This window comes from Oxyura jamaicensis, chromosome 13 (assembly GCF_011077185.1).
Source record: "Oxyura jamaicensis isolate SHBP4307 breed ruddy duck chromosome 13, BPBGC_Ojam_1.0, whole genome shotgun sequence".
Lineage (NCBI taxonomy): Eukaryota > Metazoa > Chordata > Aves > Anseriformes > Anatidae > Oxyura > Oxyura jamaicensis.
This window is the reverse complement of record NC_048905.1, coordinates 8,361,840-8,383,862: the sequence shown is the minus strand read 5'-3', so window position 1 is coordinate 8,383,862 and position 22,023 is coordinate 8,361,840. Positions and strand designations below refer to the sequence as shown.

Here is a 22,023-nt window from a genome sequence, read left to right as displayed (position 1 = left end):
AACCCTGTAGAAAAACGCTCTGAATTTAGAAAACATGGGGATTTGGAGTTCAGTGAGGGTACGTGTTAGAGGTAAGCCTTGAGCAGTAGGAGCTGCAAAAGTTCAAGTGAAGACAGGCGAACCATGCCTTTGTGTTCCTGGTGAAAGCACCTTGCCTTGTAGGAAGCTTTGTTTTTATGGTACAGGTTCACTTAGCTTGCAGGCACTAAGATGGTGATGTATGGCTTTTAGCTGGTGAAAGAGGCCTCCTTGATTATATTTCTGTACTATTATGTATAAGACTGTCATTGGTGAAAATGTCTGTGATTGATACTTGATAGGAAAGAATCGCTAGTTGTATGCAAAAACTGCTTTCAAAATATTGCAGGACACTGAACTGTAGAGGGTGATCCATGTCCATCTGTTCTCCTCCTCCAGAACAACGGGTGAGAGCAGTGAGCAAACCTTAGAGGGCAGCCCGGTGACACGGCGGTTATTGCAGTCATACCATCACAGAAACATGGAATGGCTTGGGTTGGAAGGGGCCTTAAAGATCATCTAGTTCCACCCCCCCCTGCCATCGGCAGGGATGCCACCCACCAGGTCAGGTTGTCATGTTGTCTGACCTGCATCATGTTCACCCAATGAGTTGGTGTTTCAATGGTATGCTGTATGCATTTCTCAAATGTTAAGACCTATTATGAAGGTAGAAGGTTGGTAAATATTGTAGGGTTGATGAACAAAGAAAATCTGGAGTCTATTAATTTACCAGTGAAGATTTTTATTTGGGTTTATTAAACAACTATCATTTTTAGTAGCTGATTACCACTGATTTGCAGCTGATTTTTTTGAACCTTTTGGGCAGTCTGTCAGGGTTGTTTCTTCTGTGTCTGTACAGAACATGCAGGTTGAGAATGTGAATGCTTTGCAGAGGTTATTGCAGTCTAACTTGGTGCATAGCTAGGTGTACAATAGTTAGATGTGTAAAAAAATCCAACATTTGTTTGTCTGTTTTTCCACTTGTAGGTTTATTCTTCAGTCTAAAGGAGTGATTCATAATCAACTCTTAGAAAAACAGAGGATAGCAGAAGAGAAAATTAAGGAATTAGAGGTAAGTTTCTGGCAAGTAAAGATGATGAAAGTAGAATATTGAAGGTCAACAAAATTCTGTTACATTGCTTATTTTTATCTAGAACTGTTCATTCTCAAGCATCATAACTGTGGGGGGGGGGTGGGGGGGACATGGAGCTGTTAACAAGTAACCTACAATAATTCGTATCACTTGGTTTCTTTGATATGTCCACAAAGTCATACAGAAAACTTCATACAAACTTCATACAGAAAAAGCAGGTAAAGTTGATTGTTCGCTCTGTGTCCTGATATGAAAACTGGAGGTGAGGGTTTCAAATGAAATTAATAGGAGTTACGTTTAAAACTAGCTAGAGGATATTTACGTGGTTATTTGCAGCAGATAGGTGATATGGAACTCCTTGCCAGTGCTGTGGATATTAGCAGTTTACATTGGTTTAGGATAATTGCTCAAATTCAAGGAAGAGAAATCCTTTGAGCATTACCAAATATGTAGAAGCTGCATCCTGCTCAGGAAGTCTGTGAGCTAAATATGTCTGGAGGCTGGGAAAGTATTAGGAGGAAGTACCATATATGCCTGCCCTTTTCTTACACTCTTCCTAAGGCATCTACTTGTGGCTGCTGTTGAAGACTGGATGCTAGGGAAGATGGGACCTAGTTTTTATGACGTGGTCAGAGCACTTCGGTGTTCTTAAGGCAGAGAAGAATATCTGAGATATATAAAGTAGTGTCTGCACAAGTTCCAGCTCTTTGAACAAGTTATCTAGTGAATCTTGAGTATCTTCTAGTGGCTACAAGTTCAGTTTACGCTTCTTTGGAGAAGGGCTTCAGACCGTTCTTTTCCAAGGCCAAGGTTATTTTTTTCTTGTTGCCCCTAAAATAGAATTAATGCAAAACTCCATTCCTTAGCTTTTGGGGAATGACAGAAAGCAAAGACTGATTTGAGTTAAGCTGCTTGTCTGATCTGTCAGTGTTTTGAAGGAGGTGAGTGTGCAGACCAGGTAAGCAGGGGCAAGCAGCAGTAGGAGGTAGGTACTCAAATAGGGCTGTGCACTTCTGTCTCCATTGTCTCCTACTTACACTACAGCAAAAGTGAAATTGTATTTTTTAAATTTCTTCTTTAAGCTAAGCTTGTCTGGGGAGCTGTATGGCAAACATGTCACTGCACACTGTGTTTTCTGTTAGATATTAAGGGGTTTTGTGTTTCTGGTGGCCAGAACCTTTTCTACCCAGGGAAAACAAGTACCCCATGGATAGGCCATGTACGTCAGGTTGCATTAATGCATACAAGGCACAGTCCTTTCTATGCTTACGTGATAAAAGTGATCATATCCTGGCTAATCTGGAACCATTCCAGACACCAGTGGCTCTGAACAAAACCAGCTCTGCAAGTGAAGTTAGAGAACTTCATAGCAGCATGCCTGCGTTTGGAACTGAGCGGAGTGTGCTTGACAGTTTTGGCTTCTTTCCCCTTCAGCTGTGCATCTCAGTTTCTTCCTGTTCCTCTTGGGGAATGATCTTACCTCCTGAACTTTCAGATTGCTGACTTTAGAATGGATGGAATTCTCCCCAAATTATAACCTGTGTCATTCTTACATGCAGCCTCAGAGATGGTTGTTGCACGGATGTGTTTTTCCTACGTTGTAGCTCCATTGCCTCAGGTCCCTGGTTATGGCCACTGAATTGCAGTTCCCAGCAACAGTGACCCTCTCAAAAGGTGGTAGGGAGTGTGAAGGTGGTTGCTGCGTGGATTGTTTTGGTTTGTTTTCTGTTTAACCTTAGATAGTGGGGCTCAGATTGCTACGTCCTTCATCAAATCCATCTTCTAACTACTTTTTCCAGCTGTCTGGCACGTTTGTGTAAAGGATATTCCTTAGACTCGGGGTTCCCTCAGGAAGAGGATGAAAGTGACAGCTGCTGGAAACTAAGATTTCAGGGGAAATACCTGAGTCCAAGTTAAGAGAGTGCTTATCACAGGAGTAGGGGATTTTGCTGTCCTGAAAACAAGTTGTGACAGAAGCAGGAAAGAATGTGAAACTTTGTGACCTTGTGCTTCCACTACATCATTGTAAAATAAATATCAGACCAAGATAACCAGATTAAAACATCGCTCCATCAGTTATTAAAACTGGAAAGATTTTAAAGCTTAAGTTTATTTTTTACATAGTTAACTACCTTATCACTCGTATAGCTCACTTTGCATGGTTGAATGGAGCTGGCCAGGGTAATCCTCTGGCATCCACGCAGTGTGGCTGACCCGGTTACTCTTGTAGCGTGAGCTTGAGATGATTACGCACTGTGATTGTAGAGCTATTGCCAAGGTGTTGTGAAACATGCATTTTTCATACAAACCTGAATGTCAGAAATGCTGTCACCGCTAGCTCGGTTCTGTTCCTGGAGGAGCACAGCACAGAAGTTTCAGCTCGCAGCTAAGCTCGTCTGTAAATCTGTCCAGCCGTGTAGTAAGGAGATCTCCTAAGTACTGGCTGTTTATGAAAACATGTGCTTTAATCTGCTTCAGAGATGTGAGCTGGGTTTTGTGACATTCAGTTGTCAAAATGAACTATGAAAACAGAAAAGGATTTTGCCTTTGGTTTGAAAGCTTTTCTTTCCTCAGATGTTTTCTACTGCAATCAATGACTGAAGTTACTCTTTACCTTATTCCTTCCTGCTGGGTTTCTCAGCTGTTCAAGTTACATTGTCTCTTTTATGGCAGCATCACAAACTAGTGTGATACTACCAGGCTGGTGCTTCCTCCAGCTCCTTGCACGGCAAAGCAGCAAGGAGAACCCAAACTGTCTTTGTACAGAGCTGTGGAAAAAAACTGTGCTGGAATATGTGCTCAGTGTACTTTGTGAGGGGAACTGCGTCACCGTGTCTCTGAAAATGCCCAAAGGGGTATAGATGAATACAAATAAGAGGATAAATGTGTAGCCTGTCAGTTAATCCGCAGAAAAAGCAGGGTAGCTTTCCCCTTTTCCTTCAAGGTAAGGTATGAATGTGTGCATATATATGCATTTAGCAAACTTAACTTCACAACTTTTGTATAATCCTTTGGAATCTAAATAAACTGCCCAGGCTTGCTTGCAAAATGCACATGCTTGCCTAAAGGCTATGCCAGTGAAGCTTCCAAGGGCCTTGGATCTTGCAGAGGTTGATGGCATAGGCTCATGCCCTCGCCTGGGAAGCTTTCTGCTTAGCCACAGCGATTGGATTTTTCCAGTCCTGATAATATCAAATTCTTGTTGTGTTTCACAGTACAAGGGGTATGTGTTAAATCTATTTTGAAAGCATTCTAAAGGGATGAGCACAGACTCTTTTTAGCTCAGCAATGTTTGTGCAGTATTAAGAGAAAAACCAAGTAATGTTTTTCTTCCCTTGTTTTTAAGGAAACATGATATGTGAGGGGTGGAACAATGCTTTGTTTCAGGAAATGTTATCCGTTTCCATTGTAGGGCTAGATGGATTCTGTTTTTAAATGTGGCATTTTAAAAAGAACAAACTCTGATATTATAAAGACATGGAAAATTGATTCTTCATTAGGGGTGGAGAAAGTGATTATTGCCGTGCGTTTTCTCTGATAATATCTGATAATCCCCCTCTCTCCTGCTATATTGAGCATGTTTAGTTGTCAGGCGTTGTCAGACTAAATTTCTAAAAATAACAAATAAGGGGGAGGCTGTGCTGGGCAGCTTTGACTGTGTGTCACTGAATTTAGCTCCTTCGCGCAAAGGGCAACAGCAACCTGCAGCTTTTTTGTGGAATTGGATATGGGTTTTAAAGCTCTGACCATAATATTGTTGTGTGCCTGTTTCCCATGCAGTTTTTTTACACATGTGTATGGAGACTGAGTATTTAATGCTGTGGAGCTAAAGTTGGTTTCTTCTCTGTCTGTCTGAAGTTGAAAATATAGAGGTAGAAGGTACACCCAAGTGCTAGATCTCTAATTCAGAAATCCTTCCTTTGATCCCTACAATGCCGTGTCCAGTTGGCTCATCCCACACACAACTTTTTTGCTCTTGTTCATGATGAAGAAAAAATATTCTCTCAAACACCACGATGCTTCTCGTGTAAATGCTTAGGTGGTTTTGTAGGGCCGTTTCCTGGTAAAGTCGTAATGTCATGGGGTTACAGTGCCCTTTGGTGATCAGATGTCAGAGTTAACAACAGCTCTTCCCCAGTGCGGCCTGGATGCGAACTTGCTTGTACTAGGCAGCCCTTTCTCCAATCTTGTTCTCTCGGAGCTTTAAGATGGCCTTGTGCAGCCCTGGGGCGTAACGGCAGCGCCCCTTTTCTCAGTGAGCCCTGCAGGGTGTCTCTGCTGGCTGCCGTGCTGATGTGTTTGTTCCCTGGGGGAACGGAGATTGAAGTGGGCAAGGTGTGGCTGGGGAGAGAGTCTGAGAGTTGGTGCCTCTTGTTCTCTGAGCATGTATGGCCGGGATGGACTTGCTCCAAATGGTCTTAGATTTACTCCTAAAGCAATTCTCTGGATGGTCCTTTGTTTTTTGTTTTTTTATGCTAAAGCTGATAACGTGTAGGCCAGTTCTGGGGGTAGCTTTAACGATGTGAACGCAAGATTTCTGGTGCGTTTTGCAGACACAATGCAGCCATCAGACGGTAGCGATTGTTAGGCCCTTCGCAGGTTGGACCAATTTCTTCCTGGGATTTGCAGCACAGAGGCTCTCATCCTCGTGGGTGGCATGGGATAGGCCAGTGCCCAGGAACACGTGGTGGGCTTTTTAAATAAATAGGGGAAACTAAGGAATGGTCCTGTTTGCTTTGGAGAGAAGCTTCAGGAATTAGCCCTCTGTGCTTTAGCCTAGAGCAGCTTTTACCTTGGATGAGTATATTTCTCTCTCATTCCATTGCTGGCATATGTGCATGCACCTAGGACGTGATTTAAACATACGTTGTCACAGAAACAGCCCCTTACTTCTAAGGACAACCCTAAGTGTGTGTATAGAGATCAAACCCTGACCTGGTCTCAGTGCTTTTGGCTTTATGGCCTCATCTGCTTTAAGGAAGTTTGGCAGGCTTTTATCACCGTTGCTTCGTACAGGAGCCAAGCCGGAACCATCCCTGGCACAGTTTGCACACCACATCCATGCAAACTGGGAGCTCAGCTGCAGCTGTAGTTTGCAAACATACAAAGTTTCCCTAGCACAGATGGATTGCTATTCTGAAGCATTGCTGTGGAGCTAATTTGATTTTTATTTTCTTAAGCTGCTTGCCCTGGAAGTTACTGAATTTGTTGCCCACCCCCCATCTCCCTCCTATCAAACTTTGCAGCGTTTGGTGCCTGGGAGTTTGGAGCGGCCGTATCTCCTCCTCTCGTCCCTGAATCGCACCTCGGAGTTTCATTAGCTTTCCCTGGCTGTCAGGAGGCCTTGAGTCCAGATGCTCACCACAGGCACGAGAAAAAGAAATGCTTTCAGAGGGTCACTTATTCCTACACATTATCTCCAACCTCTGCTTGCTGTGTTGGGCACCCGATGGTGTTGGACAGACAGTGTAGAAGTGAATTAAACGTGTATGATTAACAGCTGGGCTTGCATAGATCTTTTAGGAGGAAGCTGTGGGAGCTCTGCAAATTGTGGAGGTTGGTGTATAATAAACGAGCAGCAGAGCCTCACCAGGCTTTGGATGGCCAAGGCAGCGTGTATCTGGGCCTTTTTGTTTTGGGTGCTGACTTTTGGGCTTGGCGATGTTTCTGGGAAATACATTTCACCTTGACCTTGTTTGCTCTTCACATCCAGGCCTGAGTGTGCCTTCAGTGAGGGCTCACCTGTGCTTTTCAGCCTAAGACAGGCCTAGAATCTTAGCTTGCTTTTGGATGACATGAAGTCTAGCTGCTTGCTGAAGCTTACTGTCAGCCAGGGAGCATCCACAGGCACTCCCGTAAGAGCAGAGCACAGGCAGAGCTGTTGGCATGCATCTGTTCTCCACTGACATGCTCATTTTGAAGAAGGGAGTACTGAAGCTCATTTTTTTTTTCCCAGTAGGTCTGTCTGTTTTACAGTGCAGGAGGAGAATCTGCATTCTCATTTCCAGTTTTGAAAGGGGAAATACTTGGAGCAATGAGCAAAATAGGCCTTGAAATAATAATAAGGTGAAAAAGTTGAGAGAGTAATGGACACAGCTAGCTACCACTCCTGGCACAAAGCCATTCTTTATGGAGAAGCCCTCTGGACTGGGATCATACAAAGTTAAGGTAAACACTTGGGCATAGCTAATGCTTCACTAATTGCTTCTGTCCCCTATATTGTCTCTGCTGGTGATAGTACGAATAGCATGCTTGTTTCTTGCTCTTGAGGCTGTGGGTGAATCTGACTGATGACTTAATTGTGTAAAGCACACGTTTGATCTTACAGTCATTTGTGGAAAGTGAAAATAGTAAGAGGATTGTTTTCTTCCAGCCTGATTTACATGTACTTTACGCTGTTTTTCTTTTATCCAGATCACATAATTTCACTCTCATCCCAGACAAATGTAAGGGAATTGTTTGCAGTTAGCATCCTCCGGCTTTACATGGGAACAGACACTCTTTGGTAACTGCAAGAAAGAAGGTGTATTCTTTTTTTTGGTTTGTTTTAACACTGGTCCTGATTCCTATGTTAGGTTTGTTAGATGAAGATCAAAACAATTTTCAAAGCAGAACATACTTAGGCTTGTACTGTGTTAATTAGTGCACAAGTCACTGGTTGCAAAATGCTTAGTAACCTTTCAGATGTAGAAACAAAATCATCACATCTGAGAGGGAATTCCCAGCTCTCTGAAAGGATCTTCCACTGGTTTAGACGTGGGATGGCTTATGAAAGCTTAACACCTCACCATATTTTTATGAAGAGTGATTTGTATTTCAAGTCACATGTGTATGATACACGTTTACAGGGCTGGATTTTTCATTTGGAGCAATCACTCACAGCAAGAAGTTTTCAAAACTCCACAATTTTTGCAAGGAGCTAGTTAATTAGTGATTATTTGTTACTCTCCACTGCACTACAGCTTGCAGATTAAGCACACAAAGCAGCTGAGAGGGCAAAGGCCTCAACAAGGGCAAACTGGAATTTGGCAACTCCTCCCCCCCCTTTAATTTTAGGTGGATAACTGTAGATTTTGAAAGCAGGAGAATAATGAACATGAATGTTGATTGTTTACTTTTAAATCCTTCAGAGCCTACTTACAGAGATCCTTAAAAAATACATTTATCCTAGAAGTTTAGGATTTGGGGTTTTGCTCTGACAAAAAAAAGTAACAGAAAAAGCTTTTCAAAGTAAAATTTGCCAATACACGAGCATTTCTTTGTAATTCAGGGAACAGTGAAGAACATTACGCATTAATAGAAAAATAAACCTTCTTCTGTCTAAATGGTTTGTCCATCCAGGAGCCTACATTTAGTCATCTGGGTCTGAAAGTTGTTTGTTTCCTCTGATTAGCGTTAAACTGCTCTTGTGAATACATTGAAATCATTTGAACACAAACTTGATAGATAAGTCTTTCTTTGTCATTTTAAATCAGGGTCTGATTCATTGTCAAAGCTTTCCTTTGTACTTATGGCTGCGGAAGTATCCAAAGCAATGAGGATAGCTGGATGTGGGTCCCTCCGAATTCCTCTTCGTGTGAGTAATAGTTAGTCACAAAACCAGTGCCGCTGCACTTGCCTGAGTCACCAGGCCCATGCAGTCACTCCTTGCTGTCCTTTGTACCAGACAATTCTGTGGCTCTGGGGAGGGGGATTATCTGTATCTGGCACCCCCAGCCCCCCGGCTTGCCTGGGGAGAACAGGAAGCCATTATTTGGAAAGCGTGCTCCTACGTGTGAGAGACCTGACCCAGCCCTGAGTCAGCTCTGCAAAACCACACCTTGCTTGCTGGGTACGCAGGGAGGTTGTCACAACTTCCTGCTGGCCCTGTGCCACTGCCTGGTTTACTCTTCTAATCTGCCTGAAAATGTGTTCCTAGTGGGGATGTGGCAGTGCCCGCTCTGCCTGTGAGGCAATCAAGTCCAAGGGTGTCCAGTTTGGCTGTGGGAAGGGTTGACGGGATGGTGGTTAGTTGGGAGTTCACATCTTGTTGCTCTCTGAGTCTCTGAAATTTGCAGAAGTAATTTTACGTCAAAAAATGGCCTCATTTGGCCTGAGCTGTAATATCTGGATGAAAGATATGGTGTGATTTTACAAAAGTCACATTGCTAGGAGATGCTCCGATCTGCCACACTGGCTGCAGGAAAACCCAAGCACTAAATTAAGGAACTTAGCACATTTTGCAAGATGCAGTTTGGTGAGGGACATTTCCGTGCAGAAAGTGGGGATTTTCAGAATCTGGGTAAGTTTTGCCTCCCTGAATTCTTTGTATTTGGCCTGACTCTGCTGTCATGCGTCTGGTCAGGCGTATTGTGTTGCGCTTTTCCAAGAAGACGTATCCTAAAGCGAGTCTTCTGAGTTGATAATGTATTTCTTGCTGCCACCTACTGAAACGTTCCCAGTCAGCTTCCTTTTGTAGTAAACGTCAGGCGAGGGTGCAGAAGTTCACCGGAGCGATCTGTCACTTCCCATTTGTGGCAAGCACCTGTCTCCACCTCTCATTAATACTCTGCCATGTGGCTGACCTGACAGTTAATGTGAAGCATGCTCCAAGATGGGCTGGGGCTTTGGACAGGCTGCTCTGCAGGTATGTTCTCCTGCCTGTTACTTTGCCCCATCTTCTCTCGAAGGGTTGCCTCCTTAGTACCGTGTTTGGAAAGCAGTGAATGCTTGTCCAAACTAGTTTTTTCAGAGTATGTTCCTCGTCGTCTCAAGGCCCTGTAATAATGATGCTGGAAGCCCTTCTGGTAGTACTGTAGGTAGGATCAGTACATGATGAAGGCAGATTTGCACCAGCAATTCTTTGGGCAGGTGCTTCTAAAGATCCTCCGGAGTTGGCAAATACACTTGTTATGCTAGGTCTCCTTTCTACCTGGGACAGCCTCTGCTCTTAATTGTAATCCAGATGGCTTTGAAGTGACCAGGAGTCCCCATGGCCTTCTGGAATGAGCGGCTAAGGGAAAACCCAGGGATGTGAATCATCACTTCTCCTCCTAGGTGAATGGCATCATCGTGCTTCTGTCAGCAGCTGTCATCAGAAACTAGCTGTACTCCCTTCCTATTGCAGTTCGCTCTTGAGCAAACTAGGCAACTTCCTGAGAGCAATAACCGTGCTTGGAAAGTCTTGAGGAGTATCTAAATATTTGGTGGTTGCTGTAGTGTGTAATTCCCAATGTGTACATGTGCTGCGCTGGGTGAGGAGCGGTGCTGGGTGGACCCAGCAGGGCGTGGGGCTCACCCACCCAGCCCTGACAGTGGTGCCCACTGTCGAGTAGTTTCTCCCCGAGCAGGAACAGCTGGCTGCTGTTTGGCACGTCCACCTCTTCACCATTTATGAGTTTCAAATGGAAATGACATTCAACAAACGCCTTAGGCACACCATCTTCAGTGGTTTGAGGCTGACCAGAATACCCGACGTGCCACAGCATATGGTGATGGCTCAGTGTGCTGTTCTCCGGCGGGAGCTATTTGGGTGATTCCAACCATCCCAGCAGCAGCAGTGACCCTTGAGTAAGAGAGATGTGCTGCTGCCGCTGCCTGGCCCCCCTTGCGCTGGCAGCACAGCTCTCTTCCCTCTTGGGAAGATCCCTCCACAGATGAGCGTGTGCACCCAGCTCTGTCTGGGGATCTACTTATCACTTTCCCAAAGAGTGCACACACAGAGCCCGTGAGGAATGCCAAAAATGACCCGGGTTAACTTTGGGAGATACAGAAACTTTAGGCTAGCAGGTTTATTGAGACTGTCACAAGATGAGTTATATCAAGGCTCCTATTTGAAGCACTGCATCATGCCTGAAGACTCTGTGGCATTCCTCCACAACAGCCTTCTGAGCGCGGGAGCAGCATGCCAGCAGCTGAGCGCGCTGTAAGCCACCGGGAGGTCTTCTCTAGGAGGGAACCTGCCCACTTGTTTCATCCTCACAACTTAGGGATTGCAGATTTTTTTAATTATTTTTTTTAGGCCTGAAATGAGGAGGCATGTTCCAATACCAGATCCTTAAATTTCCATGCAGGCGTTTTTGTTTGGGTTCGTGCACTTCACATATGTGTTTGCAGGCCGGGGTGGAAACAGATGTTTTTTTTTTGTTGCTGAGGTGAAGAGAAAAGAGTGGAATTTAAAGAGCAAAAGGAATAGGAATTGAATGATAAACCACTGCTTAAAAAAGGGAGTTTACATGTGAATGCTGGGCATTATGCAACAGGAGTAGACTTTGGCTGTTGTACATTGGTTTCTTGCTGAGAACAGAAGGGCTGTGCTGTCTTTTGGAGCTGAGCACGCCTGCCTTGAACCACTGCACTGAGTTACCCACCCTGGACAGTGCTTAGAAGATGTGCTGGTGGGGCCAATGCTGGCAGACTCTGAAGACAGAGGTGTCTAAATCACAGCGTTGTGGGAACACATGGCCTTGATCATCTAAATCCAGTCCATGAGGAGCTGAATAATAGTTTTTTCTTGCTGTGGCATTTGTGGATGCTGGCTCTTTAATCTGCCAGGAATGCACAGCCTGGATGTGTCACCGTGCCTCTCAACAAAGGCTTGGTTTCTTGCAGCGTGATGCAACACCAGTGGAGGTGGGAAGTTCACGCCGTGTCAGAAGGTCACCAGCTATGTCTGTTACCCATAGCTCCTGTTGTTCTTCGGGGCTGTGACCTGCAGGTTTATTTGCATTAAATCTATTATTTCCGCAGCAGCTGCTGAGAGCAAACAGCGCAGAGCTGGTCGGGGAGCGTGCTGGCAGCAGCTTACCTATGACAGGGAGTGAAGTACCAGGGTGAGCCGTGGCACAGGGTAATAGCAGCAGCTAGAGTTTATGGCCTCGTTTCACTTTACGTGTAATCACTAGGGCATAGACTCGTTTCTCTTCTGCACATCAGACAGAAGCGTGAGCAGCAGCTGAAGGTTTGGGGGTGTTGCCTTACCTAGTTCCTGACTGAGGCCGCTCAAGGTGCCGCTTTCAAGCGCTTGCGCATTGTCCCCAGGAGAGGCACAGAGGACACCAGGCTGAGCGTGGGCCTGGGCGGCTGCTGGGGGGCACGGGGCTGCCTGTGAGCTGCGGGTGGCCTCCCTGGGGTCACAGCGGGCATCCTGTGAAGCAACTGCCCTGCGGGAGGGCTGCTGGGGATGCTAGCCAGAAGCTGTGCAGTTGTTCTCTCTTCCTTCTGTAGACTCCCTGTGAGCACGACACGCTGTCTGATGTGGCAGTGGCAGAAGCCGGTCATCTTTTTGGTTGCATCTTCCTCTGAGCACGTGGGAGGTAGCAGTTTTACTTTGTGGAGCTCTACTGAAAACATGGACAGGTTACCACGTGCTGTGCCCCCCCCTTACTCCATGCTCAGAGTTTTGGAAGGCTGCAGTAGAGCCTGGAAGTGCGGAATGCTCCCGAGACTTGGGAGGGGTGAGGTGAGCAAGGCAAAGCCTCTGCAGTCAGGGAGCAGGAGAGCCTTAGCAGGACCTCTGAGCCACTGGAAGGCGTTGGGCAGCTCAACCCTACGGGCAGCTTTGCCTGCAGGCTGTCACCCCAAATAACGGGTGAGATGGGAAGTGGTGAATAACAGCCTGTGGTATGGCCAAGTGCAGGTGCCAGAGTTTGTCCTGTGCTGGAGCTGTTTAGATTTCGGTGTGCATGATGAGCAAGCTGCATGCTTGGAAACTCGTTACGGCGAACCGTGTTACCTTCCTACGTGTGTTCAGCTGCTTTCAAGGCAGCCTCCTGCTTCGGTTCCTTGCTCCTGCAGCAAAGAGGCTTCTGGCACGCCAGTGGTGGTTGCAGCCTCAGGTCATTCCTCCCTGTGTGGGAGCTGCTGGAACTGGTGATCAGGGGCAGCACAGTGAAAACAAAGTGATATTATGAAACCTTGAGAACAGCGGGGAGGCAGAGGCAGGCTGGTGAGCGCAGGAACCCCGGGGGCTTTTGGTGCTATGCAAATCGCATGCTGAGCGGGGGGTGCTTGCTGGCTGCCCTGGCTGAGTGCTGCAGCGTGGCAGAGGGGTCTCCAGAAGCTCTGCCTCTTCAGCGACACTCAAGACGTGTATTTTCCAGTGTAGAATCACAATGGTTTGGGTTGGAAAGGACCTTAAAGGTCATCCAGTTCCAACCTCCTGCCATGGGCAGGGACACCTCCCACCAGACCAGGTTGCTCAAAGCCCCATCCAACCTGGCTTAAACCCATGACGGCTGTGAGCCAGAACCGGCAAATTCACCTCTTTCTGCCACGCTCCCTTTATTTCCTCCTTTGCTCGTTTGCCACGCTTTGCCTGTAACTGCTGGTGAGACGGCGGCGCCTCACTGGTGCCCAGCTTCACTGCAGAGCGCGGCGGTGGTTGTTGCAGGCCATGGTGTAGGCTGGGAGCAGAACGGTGTGTGTCACCTTTACCTGCTGGCTTTCCAAAGCAAGTCCTCCTCAGTCCCACCCTGAGGCTCCATGACTCAGGCAGTCGTGTGTCTCTCTCTTTCGGGTAACCGCTTTGTCTTGCCAAAGGCACACTGGGGCTTGCAGGCTGGCTGGCTGGGTGGTGTTTTTCTTGTGTTAGAGGACAGTTTCTGGCCCTAACGGTGTGGGTGCAGATAAGAGCTCTGAATCTGCAGTGTGCATGTTTTGAAGCTTCCAAAGTCGGCAGCTTTCCATGTGCACACCACGCAGGGCCAGTGTGCTACCGTGGGCAGGTCGGGCTCCAGGCTGGTGAGCACTGGGGTTAACGTGCTGGGGAAGGAGTCTCTCAGCAGCCTTCGATTTCGTTAGAGACCAAAATTAGCAGTACAGTTCTGGCATCACACGGGAAATGTGCTTCTAACTGCACTTGCCTTGGCACATGCAGCAGAGGATTACTGCTAGGAGCGCTAAATGCTTCTTCACGGGAAAACAGACGTAGCTCACTGAGGGAAGAGCCACAGCCTAGTGCCCAGTGCTTTGGGTCAGATGCCGTAGGGCTGCAGGTCAACAGCGAGTTCGGAGGATCTTGGAGGTGGGGTTTTGGGAGGCTGCAGATGGTGTTTCTTGTGCAGCCAGCAGTTACTGCCAGCCCAGCAGATCTGGCAGGACTGGAACAGCCTCAAGGATGACTTCAGAGCTGTGCTGTCAGCCCCATTACTTGGTTTTCTCAGAGCTGGTGTGACGAGGCAGAATATGTGTCAGCTGGGCTTGCTCACGGTGCTGCTCCCCAGGAAGGAGTATCAGATAGACACAGAGTTTCCTGTCTAGACCCCAGTAATTGCGGTGAGGAGGGTTTTGCATGTAAGTTCCTGCTCGTTCTCCTGTGATTACCTAAGCAGAAACCAGGCTGCAGCTTCTCAGGAAGGAACACCTTGCTCCTGCCATGCACATTGGAAAATGCCGTGGCAGTCTGCCTCTCACCCTCCTTTATGTGGGCCGTTGGTCCAGGTGAGAGCCAGCTGTTGTGCTGGCCCTGGCGCTGCACGCTGCCGGCCTGGAGAACAGCTTAGAAAGTTTTCAGACTCCAAACCGCGGGTGCAGCGTTTCCCTTGCCTGCCCCTGCAGCAGGGGCTCCTTGAGCACTGATCCGATGGGAGGGCTGTGCTGGTGTGCTGGGGAGTGCAGGTTAAGTGCTGCCTCTGCTCCCCACGGCCCTCTTCCCCTAGCTCCTGCCTTGTTTCCTTGTCCCTGGCGTGGCTGCTCCACCTGTCCCCTTTGCCATTTGATGCTCCCTCTCAGCTGGATCCCCAGCTGTCCCCAGCTCTAAGAGGTTTGATGCCACTGCCTCTGAAGGGATGCGTCTGCCTGGAGACCACTTCTGGGAGAAAGGAGCAAAAGCATCAGGACCAGCATAGAGCCTCTTTCCCCATCATTTTATGCTAGAAACAGCATAACCGAGGAGAGGGATCGAGGGAAAATACAGATTTCCCAAATCCTGCCCAGCCCGTGACTGCAGGTGATGCTTACCTAACAAAGTGTCCCCTTGCCATGCCCCGTGTAGCTCGAACAGCCTTGCTCCCCCACTGCACCCCAGAACACACAGCTGCACAGGGGTGTGTGACACGGGGCCGTGTACACTCTCCAGTGCAGTTTCCTAACAGCGGATGTTTGCAGCCCCCCGGTGTTAGGATCCCCAAACCGTTACTTGAAGCCTCTCAGGCCCTGTCTGCGTGCAGACGCTGCCCCGTGCGTCATGGCCGGCCCTGTGCTACCTGCAGGAGCCAGGCTGCCAGCAGAGAGGTGATCTCTTGAAATGTCTCTTTCCTGGTGGGCAAAGGTGGAGAACGGAGAGCACAAAAAGTCTGTTTCGTAGACTAATATAAAAAAATGTCTTGAATACACAGAAATCAGCTCTGCTGAAGCTTCTCTCTTCCTAAAGCCAGCAGAGCAAGGAGGCTGCAGCTCTGGGAGCTTCCTCTGAGCGCAGGCACATGCAGCCTGTCTATGACGCGTCTCCCCTCCCAGCCTTCTCGTTCAGTTCCCTAGATGGGAAATCCATCAACGTCTTCCAGCAGCAGCATGAGAACGCAGCGGCAGTTGCAGAAGTGCTGCCCTGCTGGAGCGTCAGCGCTGCGCCGGCGAGTCGCTAGCAGTGGTAACCCACAAGGTACTTCCTCTCCCACCAGTTTCCTGAAAAGCAGCTCTAAAAAGCAAGAGGGATCCCGTGCGTCGGGGGACCACAGGCGGGAGAGATGAAGAGCCCTTTACCATACCCATAGCTTTTGTTAACAACCTTTGCTATTTAAATAAAAGTCCTTCGGTATTTAGAAACGGGACTGGACGGGATGTCCTCGCAGCAGGGGTACACAGAGGTGGTGCTGCAGGGTCAGCTGTGAGAGGATGGATGCAGAGTGATGGCAGCAGGGCCCTACCGCGTGCTGATGGATTTTCCTTCTGCATTATGCAGCCCAGCTCTCTGTGTTCTTGCAGGAATCATTCAGGGAACTGTCAGGGGAGCGTTGACTTGGCATTTTTTGCAATCTGGCAAAAATGTGGCTCACACCCACCTTCCCCCCCTTTGCCCACAACCATCGGGACTGCACTGCTCAGCGAAGGCCAGCGTGTGCTTTTGGTGGCCGTGTGTGCCCTGTTTCCACACCACACCTGAGCCACAGGGTGCTGGTCTGCTTCAGCAAGGCAGTGGCTGGGGGTGAGCACCCCAAAGCAACACGTGCTTTAACCCTTTTGTCCCCCCTCTGCAGTTCCCCATGCATGGCTGAGCAGTGCTGAGGACCTCCCGTGTCCCCCGTAGCTGTTCTTAGTTTCCACAGAATCATTCAGATTGGAAAAGACCTCCTAGATCATCTAGTCCAACCTTTAACCTAGCACTGACAAGCCCACCACTAAGCCGTGCTACCACGTTCTACATCTGCACATTTCTGGAAGACCTCCAGGGATGGTGACTCAACCTCTTCCCTGAGCAGCCTCTTCCAATGCCGCAAAACACTTGGAGTAAAGGAGTTTCTCCTAATATGCAATCCGAACCTGCCCAGGTGCAACCTGCGGCCATTTCCCCTCATCTCATCACTTGGGTAAGCTTTGGTGGGAGTTTGTAGAGGGGGTTCAGTGGAGCCTGGGACAGGATGCTCAAGGCTGAGGCTCGGCCTGCTGTGATGTAAGAACAATCCTGCCAGTGTTTGTTGGTGCCTTGCTCAGCCTCAGGGTGGACCTGCACCAAGCTCCCTGGGACGGCGTGAAGGAGCATTCGCTCGGGCTGGGGCTGTGACCCCCACGGGGAGGGCTGTGCTGGGAGCATCACGTCACGGTGGTCCCCAGTGGGCTTTGCTGAGGCAAGGACCGCCGTGCTGCGGTTGCATGGGCACGGCCTGTGTGCGGGCAGGTGCAGCCTGTGAAGCTCTGCGTGTGCCTTGGCAGGTTGTGCGGCCAGCCTGAAAGGTGCTGGCTGATCCCTCGGTGAGCCCACTGCCCGGGAGCCTGCCTCAGGCTCCCCCCCAGCCCACCACCAAGCAGCTGGAGCGGTGCTTTCCCTGCGCCCGGCAGTTAAGTCTGGTAGCACATGGACGGGAATGCTTTCTGTGGGCCTGGCATCCGTGGGAGACTGTTGTGTCTGTTGTTTGGAAACCCGGAGAAAATAGTCAAGGGAGCCAATTGCAGATTTTTCCAGTCACCTAGGAGAACCCAGACCAGCAGGAAAAAATGCTGCATGTTGAATTCCTATCTTGGGATGCACAGCTTCGGTCTGCTTCCCTGCCAAGCCTGGACTAATTAAAGATGATTAAAGAAACACATTTTGTGATGATGGCAGGGAATTTCTGAGCATGCGGCAGATAGAAAAGAGGGTCTGGTTTCTGAAAATACCCAGCTGGGAGAAAAAGAGCCTTTTTTAACCTGAGTGTGAAAGGGTTCTAGTGTTAGTTGCTGATAGCATAAGCAGGCTCCAGCATATTAATTTATCTCAGGGCTCCAAACATTATGGGGTGTGATTTCCTTTTCTTCATTGCTACGTTTAACGTCACACACTTCGTGCAGCTCTGCTGTTGAAATAGTCCCACGACTCTGAGGAGAAGGTTTCAGAAGGAACAGAATTCAAACTCTGTGTAAACGTCGCCCAGGCAAAAAAAAAAAAAAAAAAAAAAATTCAATATTAACACTTCCAGGATGCCTCTGGAAATGGAAACGACTCTCGCTCCTGGGGCAGCACGCCGTGCTGTGTGCGCCCTCAGCAGGCTGCTGGGGGCTCTGCCCCCATCGTCCCCATGTGCTGCTGGGGCCAGGCTGGACATTAACTCTCCTCTGGGTTTCTGCCTTGCAGCAGAAGAAATCGTACCTGGAACGAAGCGTGAAGGAAGCAGAAGATAACATCAGAGAAATGCTGATGGCCCGGAGGGCGCAGTAGCTGCGTGGTTCCCGTGGGGCAGGCCTGTGGCACCCTCTGGGTGATGCTGGGCAGCTCTGCCGGTGCTGCTCACCACCTACACGATGGCTGTTACTTGGCAGTTTTAATAAACTCCACCACAAAGGCTGCGTTAGCTCATTCTCTCTGGCGTCTGCCTCTGTGTTGCACAGCAGCTGCCTTCCCTGCTGGAGTTTGGAGTAGTGATAGGGCTTGGGGTGGGTGTCCTTGGGGGGAGCCTGCTTTCCACGCACCCCTGACAGACACGGGGTGCTGCTGGCTCTGGGCTCGTGAAAGCACTCCTTGCATCGTGTGGCTGCAGTCAAGCTCACCAACTGTGGTGGAGCTGGCTGGCAGGGTGAGGCTGTCACAAGCATCTCCAGATCCAGTGCGGGTTGTCACTTTGTCGTGGTGGTCACAGGCTGTTAGCCCGATCCCTTGCTCCCTCCTCTCCATGCCGGCCTGGAGCAGCCTCAGCATGGCACCAAGTTCATGGAGGGTCAGTGCCGTGGTGCGCTCCCTGCTCACAGGGAGCCTTCATGGTGCCTGCCCACGAGCCTGGCCTCCCTGTTCCCCCTACAGCTGTAAAATGGAATTGTCACAGGTCTCTCCAGCTGGCAGCTTGCTGGTGTTCTGGGGAGGCTGAACTGTGCTGGGCAGATGGGCACAGCCCTTGCCTGCCTTAGAGCCAGGTGCGTCACCATGGCCCAGGTCTGGCTGTCAGCCCTGGTGCGATAGGCACGGGGCAGTCAAATACTTTTGCTGGCACTTGTGGGGAGGGGAGGACAATGAGAGCAGCTGCTGATCCAACATCATTTCACCTTGAACTGGGGAAGTAAAAACAGCATTGGGCTGGTGCACACTGCTGGTGGTTGCTGTCAGGGCTGTCCCCTCTCTGGCTGGACAGGACAGAAGTCCACCAGCATGGACATGGGTGTGCACAAGGTGGTGCCCTTCCGCAGCTGGGCTTAGCCCATCAGCCTGCCCAGCAGCTGCTCCTGGAGCCCAGCATCTCCAACTGCTGGCATCCAGACATACAAGCCCCAGCCTTACCCCAGTTGCTGGTACAGGCTCTCACACGCACACCCCTGCTCCCACAGCTCATCCACCAGTGCTCGTGTCCCTGTACACACACAGTTACGCTCACATGCAGAGCTGACCCTTTAGAGACCCTGAATGATGGGACAGCCTGTGCTGGTCAGGTGCTGGACAAGCATGCTGCCCAGCCAGTTACTTACATGCACCTGGCTCTTTTATCCCCTTACCTTGCTATTTTTCCACACATGATCTGCTCCAAATCACCCCCTCCCCGCCTTTTGGTTGCTGCCCCCTGAACCTCCCATAGCAAGTCCTGGGCCAGCCTGAATGATTTTTGTCCCTGCATCCCATTACACGTTCCTCCAAGCAAGTGACTCCATAGCCTGAGATGTGATGCATGCACTGGGTGGCATGCCTGGATGCTGGGGCTGCGGTTTCGCAGGAGCAGCCCTGGAGGAAGGCCCAGACAAGGCGTTTGCACCTCGGTTTGGTTCCTGCCTGCCCTTGGACCCATGTGGAGCTGGGCCCAATGAACACTGTGTTGGGCCTGGGAGTAGCCTGGCAGGGTGTTGGGGAGGAAGGTGCTGCTGGTGGGGGGGGGGGCGGGGGGGGGGCTTTCTCTTGCTGTTGCCTCTCTGAGCACCTCTGTGTGTGTGCTCTATCATAACCTCACACTGGCAGCCCCATCTACTTCCCACGTTCAGTGCTGCTGCTTGCTGGCACCTGCTGGCTGCTGCAGCGCTGTGATGGCTCTGCCAAGCCCTACAGCCCCAACCCAAAGTCCAGAAGGTGAGTGTGTGATGTCTGCCCTGTTCCACGTGTCCATCTCTGTTGGGCCTGGGCACGGAGCAGACTGGGCTTGGGCAGGGGAGCCCGGTGGCAAGGGCTGCCTTGCACAGAGCTGGGGCTGAGCTTCACCCTTGTGCCCAAGCCCAGTGTTGGCCGAGCATAGCAATGGGGAAGGCTCTGCCCAGGCTTGCTGTGGCCCTGGTGAAGCCCTCAGTTCTGTACCACACGCCTGATTTCTCCCCATTGCCCCAGACAGCTCCTCAGCACTAAATTAATCCATGGCTTTATTTATTTTCACCCATCCATTTACCAAGCTGATGCTCTACAGCAGGGGCATGATGCTGAAAACACCCAGGTGGGCTCAGGCCTCCTAACTGCTTGAAACCAGGTCCATCACTGCTGCACCACAGAGTCAGTGCAGGCAGGAGGCTGAGAACAGACAGCGATGGGGGAAGCACACTCTCTACAGGACAGATTTATTGAAACAATCGTGACCTAGCAAAGAAAATCAACCGTTGGCTTTAATTGTTGCATATATCTTCATTTCTAGGACTAGGAAAATTTCAACTGATAAATATACATTTCATCAGAATGCCTTTGGCTGAAATACACCACGAGCACATTCTTCAAAGTTACAACAAAAGTCTTAGAAATGTTAAAAAGGGATTTCCCTTACTAAAATAAGGAGTGCACCCCCCACCCAACAAGGCGCTAGGACTGACAGGAACTCTTGGCTGTGCAAAGCAGAGCGTTGATTACAGTAACAGAAAGGAGTCAGGAGAGGAGTGGGGAGACTGCATAGCACTCAGTAAGAGGTATGAGAGGTGGCTTCAGCAGAGTCAGGTCAGCATGTCCCAGAGGCAGCAGCAGCAGAGCGCGGTCCAGCATGCCGTCAGGCAGGCGCTCTCGCCTGAGTCATCCCTTCGCCGCTCCTCCACGACGTACACTGCAGGAACAAGAGAGCTCAGTCAGTCAGGTGCCCGTCAGCTCCCCTGCATTTAGGTTGGGTTGCCCGTGCCTGCAGGAGACCAAAGGGGCAGTTATGCATCCCCCAAGGACTGCAGCAGGGAGGTGATCCTCCTTCAAGAGGATGTTTGAAAGGCTCAGATATCTGTGCTCTGGGATGCTCCCAGGTTTCCAAACCCCTGCCAGCAGATGTGGCAGGCACAGCCACGAGCCAGGCTCATTCTCCTCAGATTGATTGTCAGGGTTGTTCCCACCACTGCCCAAAGCTACAGGGCTGGGGACCACGTGCTACAGCTGTAGCCAGACAGGGAACGGGCTGGGGACAGCCTGACCAGGCTGCAGCTTGCATTAAAGGGCAGGGGACTGTCACCATCCCCCAGAAACCAGCGAGCCCTGGGCCCTGGTCTCCCTGGAGAAGTGACCTTCCAAAGGGATGGAACCAAGTGTTTGGGAACAGCCATCCTGATTTACTAACTGGCAGTGGGGAGCTTTCCCCACTGGGCTTAAAGCTGCTGCCGAGTGCCACCACCAGAACAGCGTCTGCAGTGACAGAGAGGACCAGCTGGCATCTGCTTATGGTGCTGGTGAAGAGCAAACTGTGCTCCAGTGGAGGCTCAGGTCCACCACCTCTCGGAGTCCCGGGACAGAAAGGACTGAGCAGCTGGAAAGCATCGCATCACTGACACCGAGCACGACCCACGGACGTGCTGCTGCAGTTGCCATCAGAGGTGTAAGCATGGTGGTATCAGACATGCTGCTCCAGGAGGAGCCAGGCCCCAGAAAAGGAAAACCAGAGAAGAAATGCCAGCATCCCAGCAGTCTCCTGCCCAGATTTCCTGGGGACAGAATGAGCTGGGAAGTCTGTCCTTGGAGGCTGCAGCAGATTGTCTGCTATCTGCACACCCAGAGGTGTTGTGAGCTTGCTGTGTACCCTCTGTCCTGCCTTCAGGATCCTGAACTCCATTATCTCATGGTCACTGCATCCAAGAATCTCATAATATCCTATGTTGGAAGGCACCTACGCAGATCATTGAGTCCAAGGATGCCTTTGATCTCCAGATACCGAAGAAGTTCTTTGAGATGGAACAGAGCACCTGTTCTTGCTGGCTCCTCTACCACTTGGAAGAGGCTGTTTTCAGCAGTGGTCTCCAGGAACCTCCTGCAGTGCTTATGCCCTGCCGTGTTGTCCTTCCAGCAGATGCCAGGGTGGTTCATGTCCCCGTGAGGACCAGGGCTTGCACGTGTGACACTACTCCTACCTGTCAATAGAGGGCCTCCTGTGCCTGGTTTATGT

At 49.7% G+C, this 22,023-nt stretch overlaps 2 protein-coding genes across 4 annotated transcripts in view; one reads left to right on the top strand and one right to left on the bottom strand.

Annotated features, from left to right (window-relative positions):
• Positions 1-18,077, top strand: part of PFDN1 (prefoldin subunit 1) — a 32,194-nt gene extending 14,117 nt beyond the window's left edge. Inside the window, exons 3-4 of the mRNA XM_035338747.1 lie at positions 1,006-1,090; positions 17,856-18,077. Coding sequence (XP_035194638.1) covers positions 1,006-1,090; positions 17,856-17,939 — 169 coding nt within the window. The 3' untranslated portion in view covers positions 17,940-18,077. The remainder of the gene's footprint in view (positions 1-1,005; positions 1,091-17,855) is intronic.
• A 2,145-nt stretch (positions 18,078-20,222) lies between these two features.
• CYSTM1 (cysteine rich transmembrane module containing 1) overlaps positions 20,223-22,023 on the bottom strand; it is a 72,075-nt gene continuing 70,274 nt past the window's right edge. For all 3 annotated transcript variants that reach the window (XM_035338926.1, XM_035338924.1, XM_035338925.1), the window contains one exon: positions 20,223-20,709. In XM_035338926.1, the coding sequence (XP_035194817.1) occupies positions 20,603-20,709 (107 nt within the window). In that variant the 3' untranslated portion in view covers positions 20,223-20,602. The remainder of the gene's footprint in view (positions 20,710-22,023) is intronic.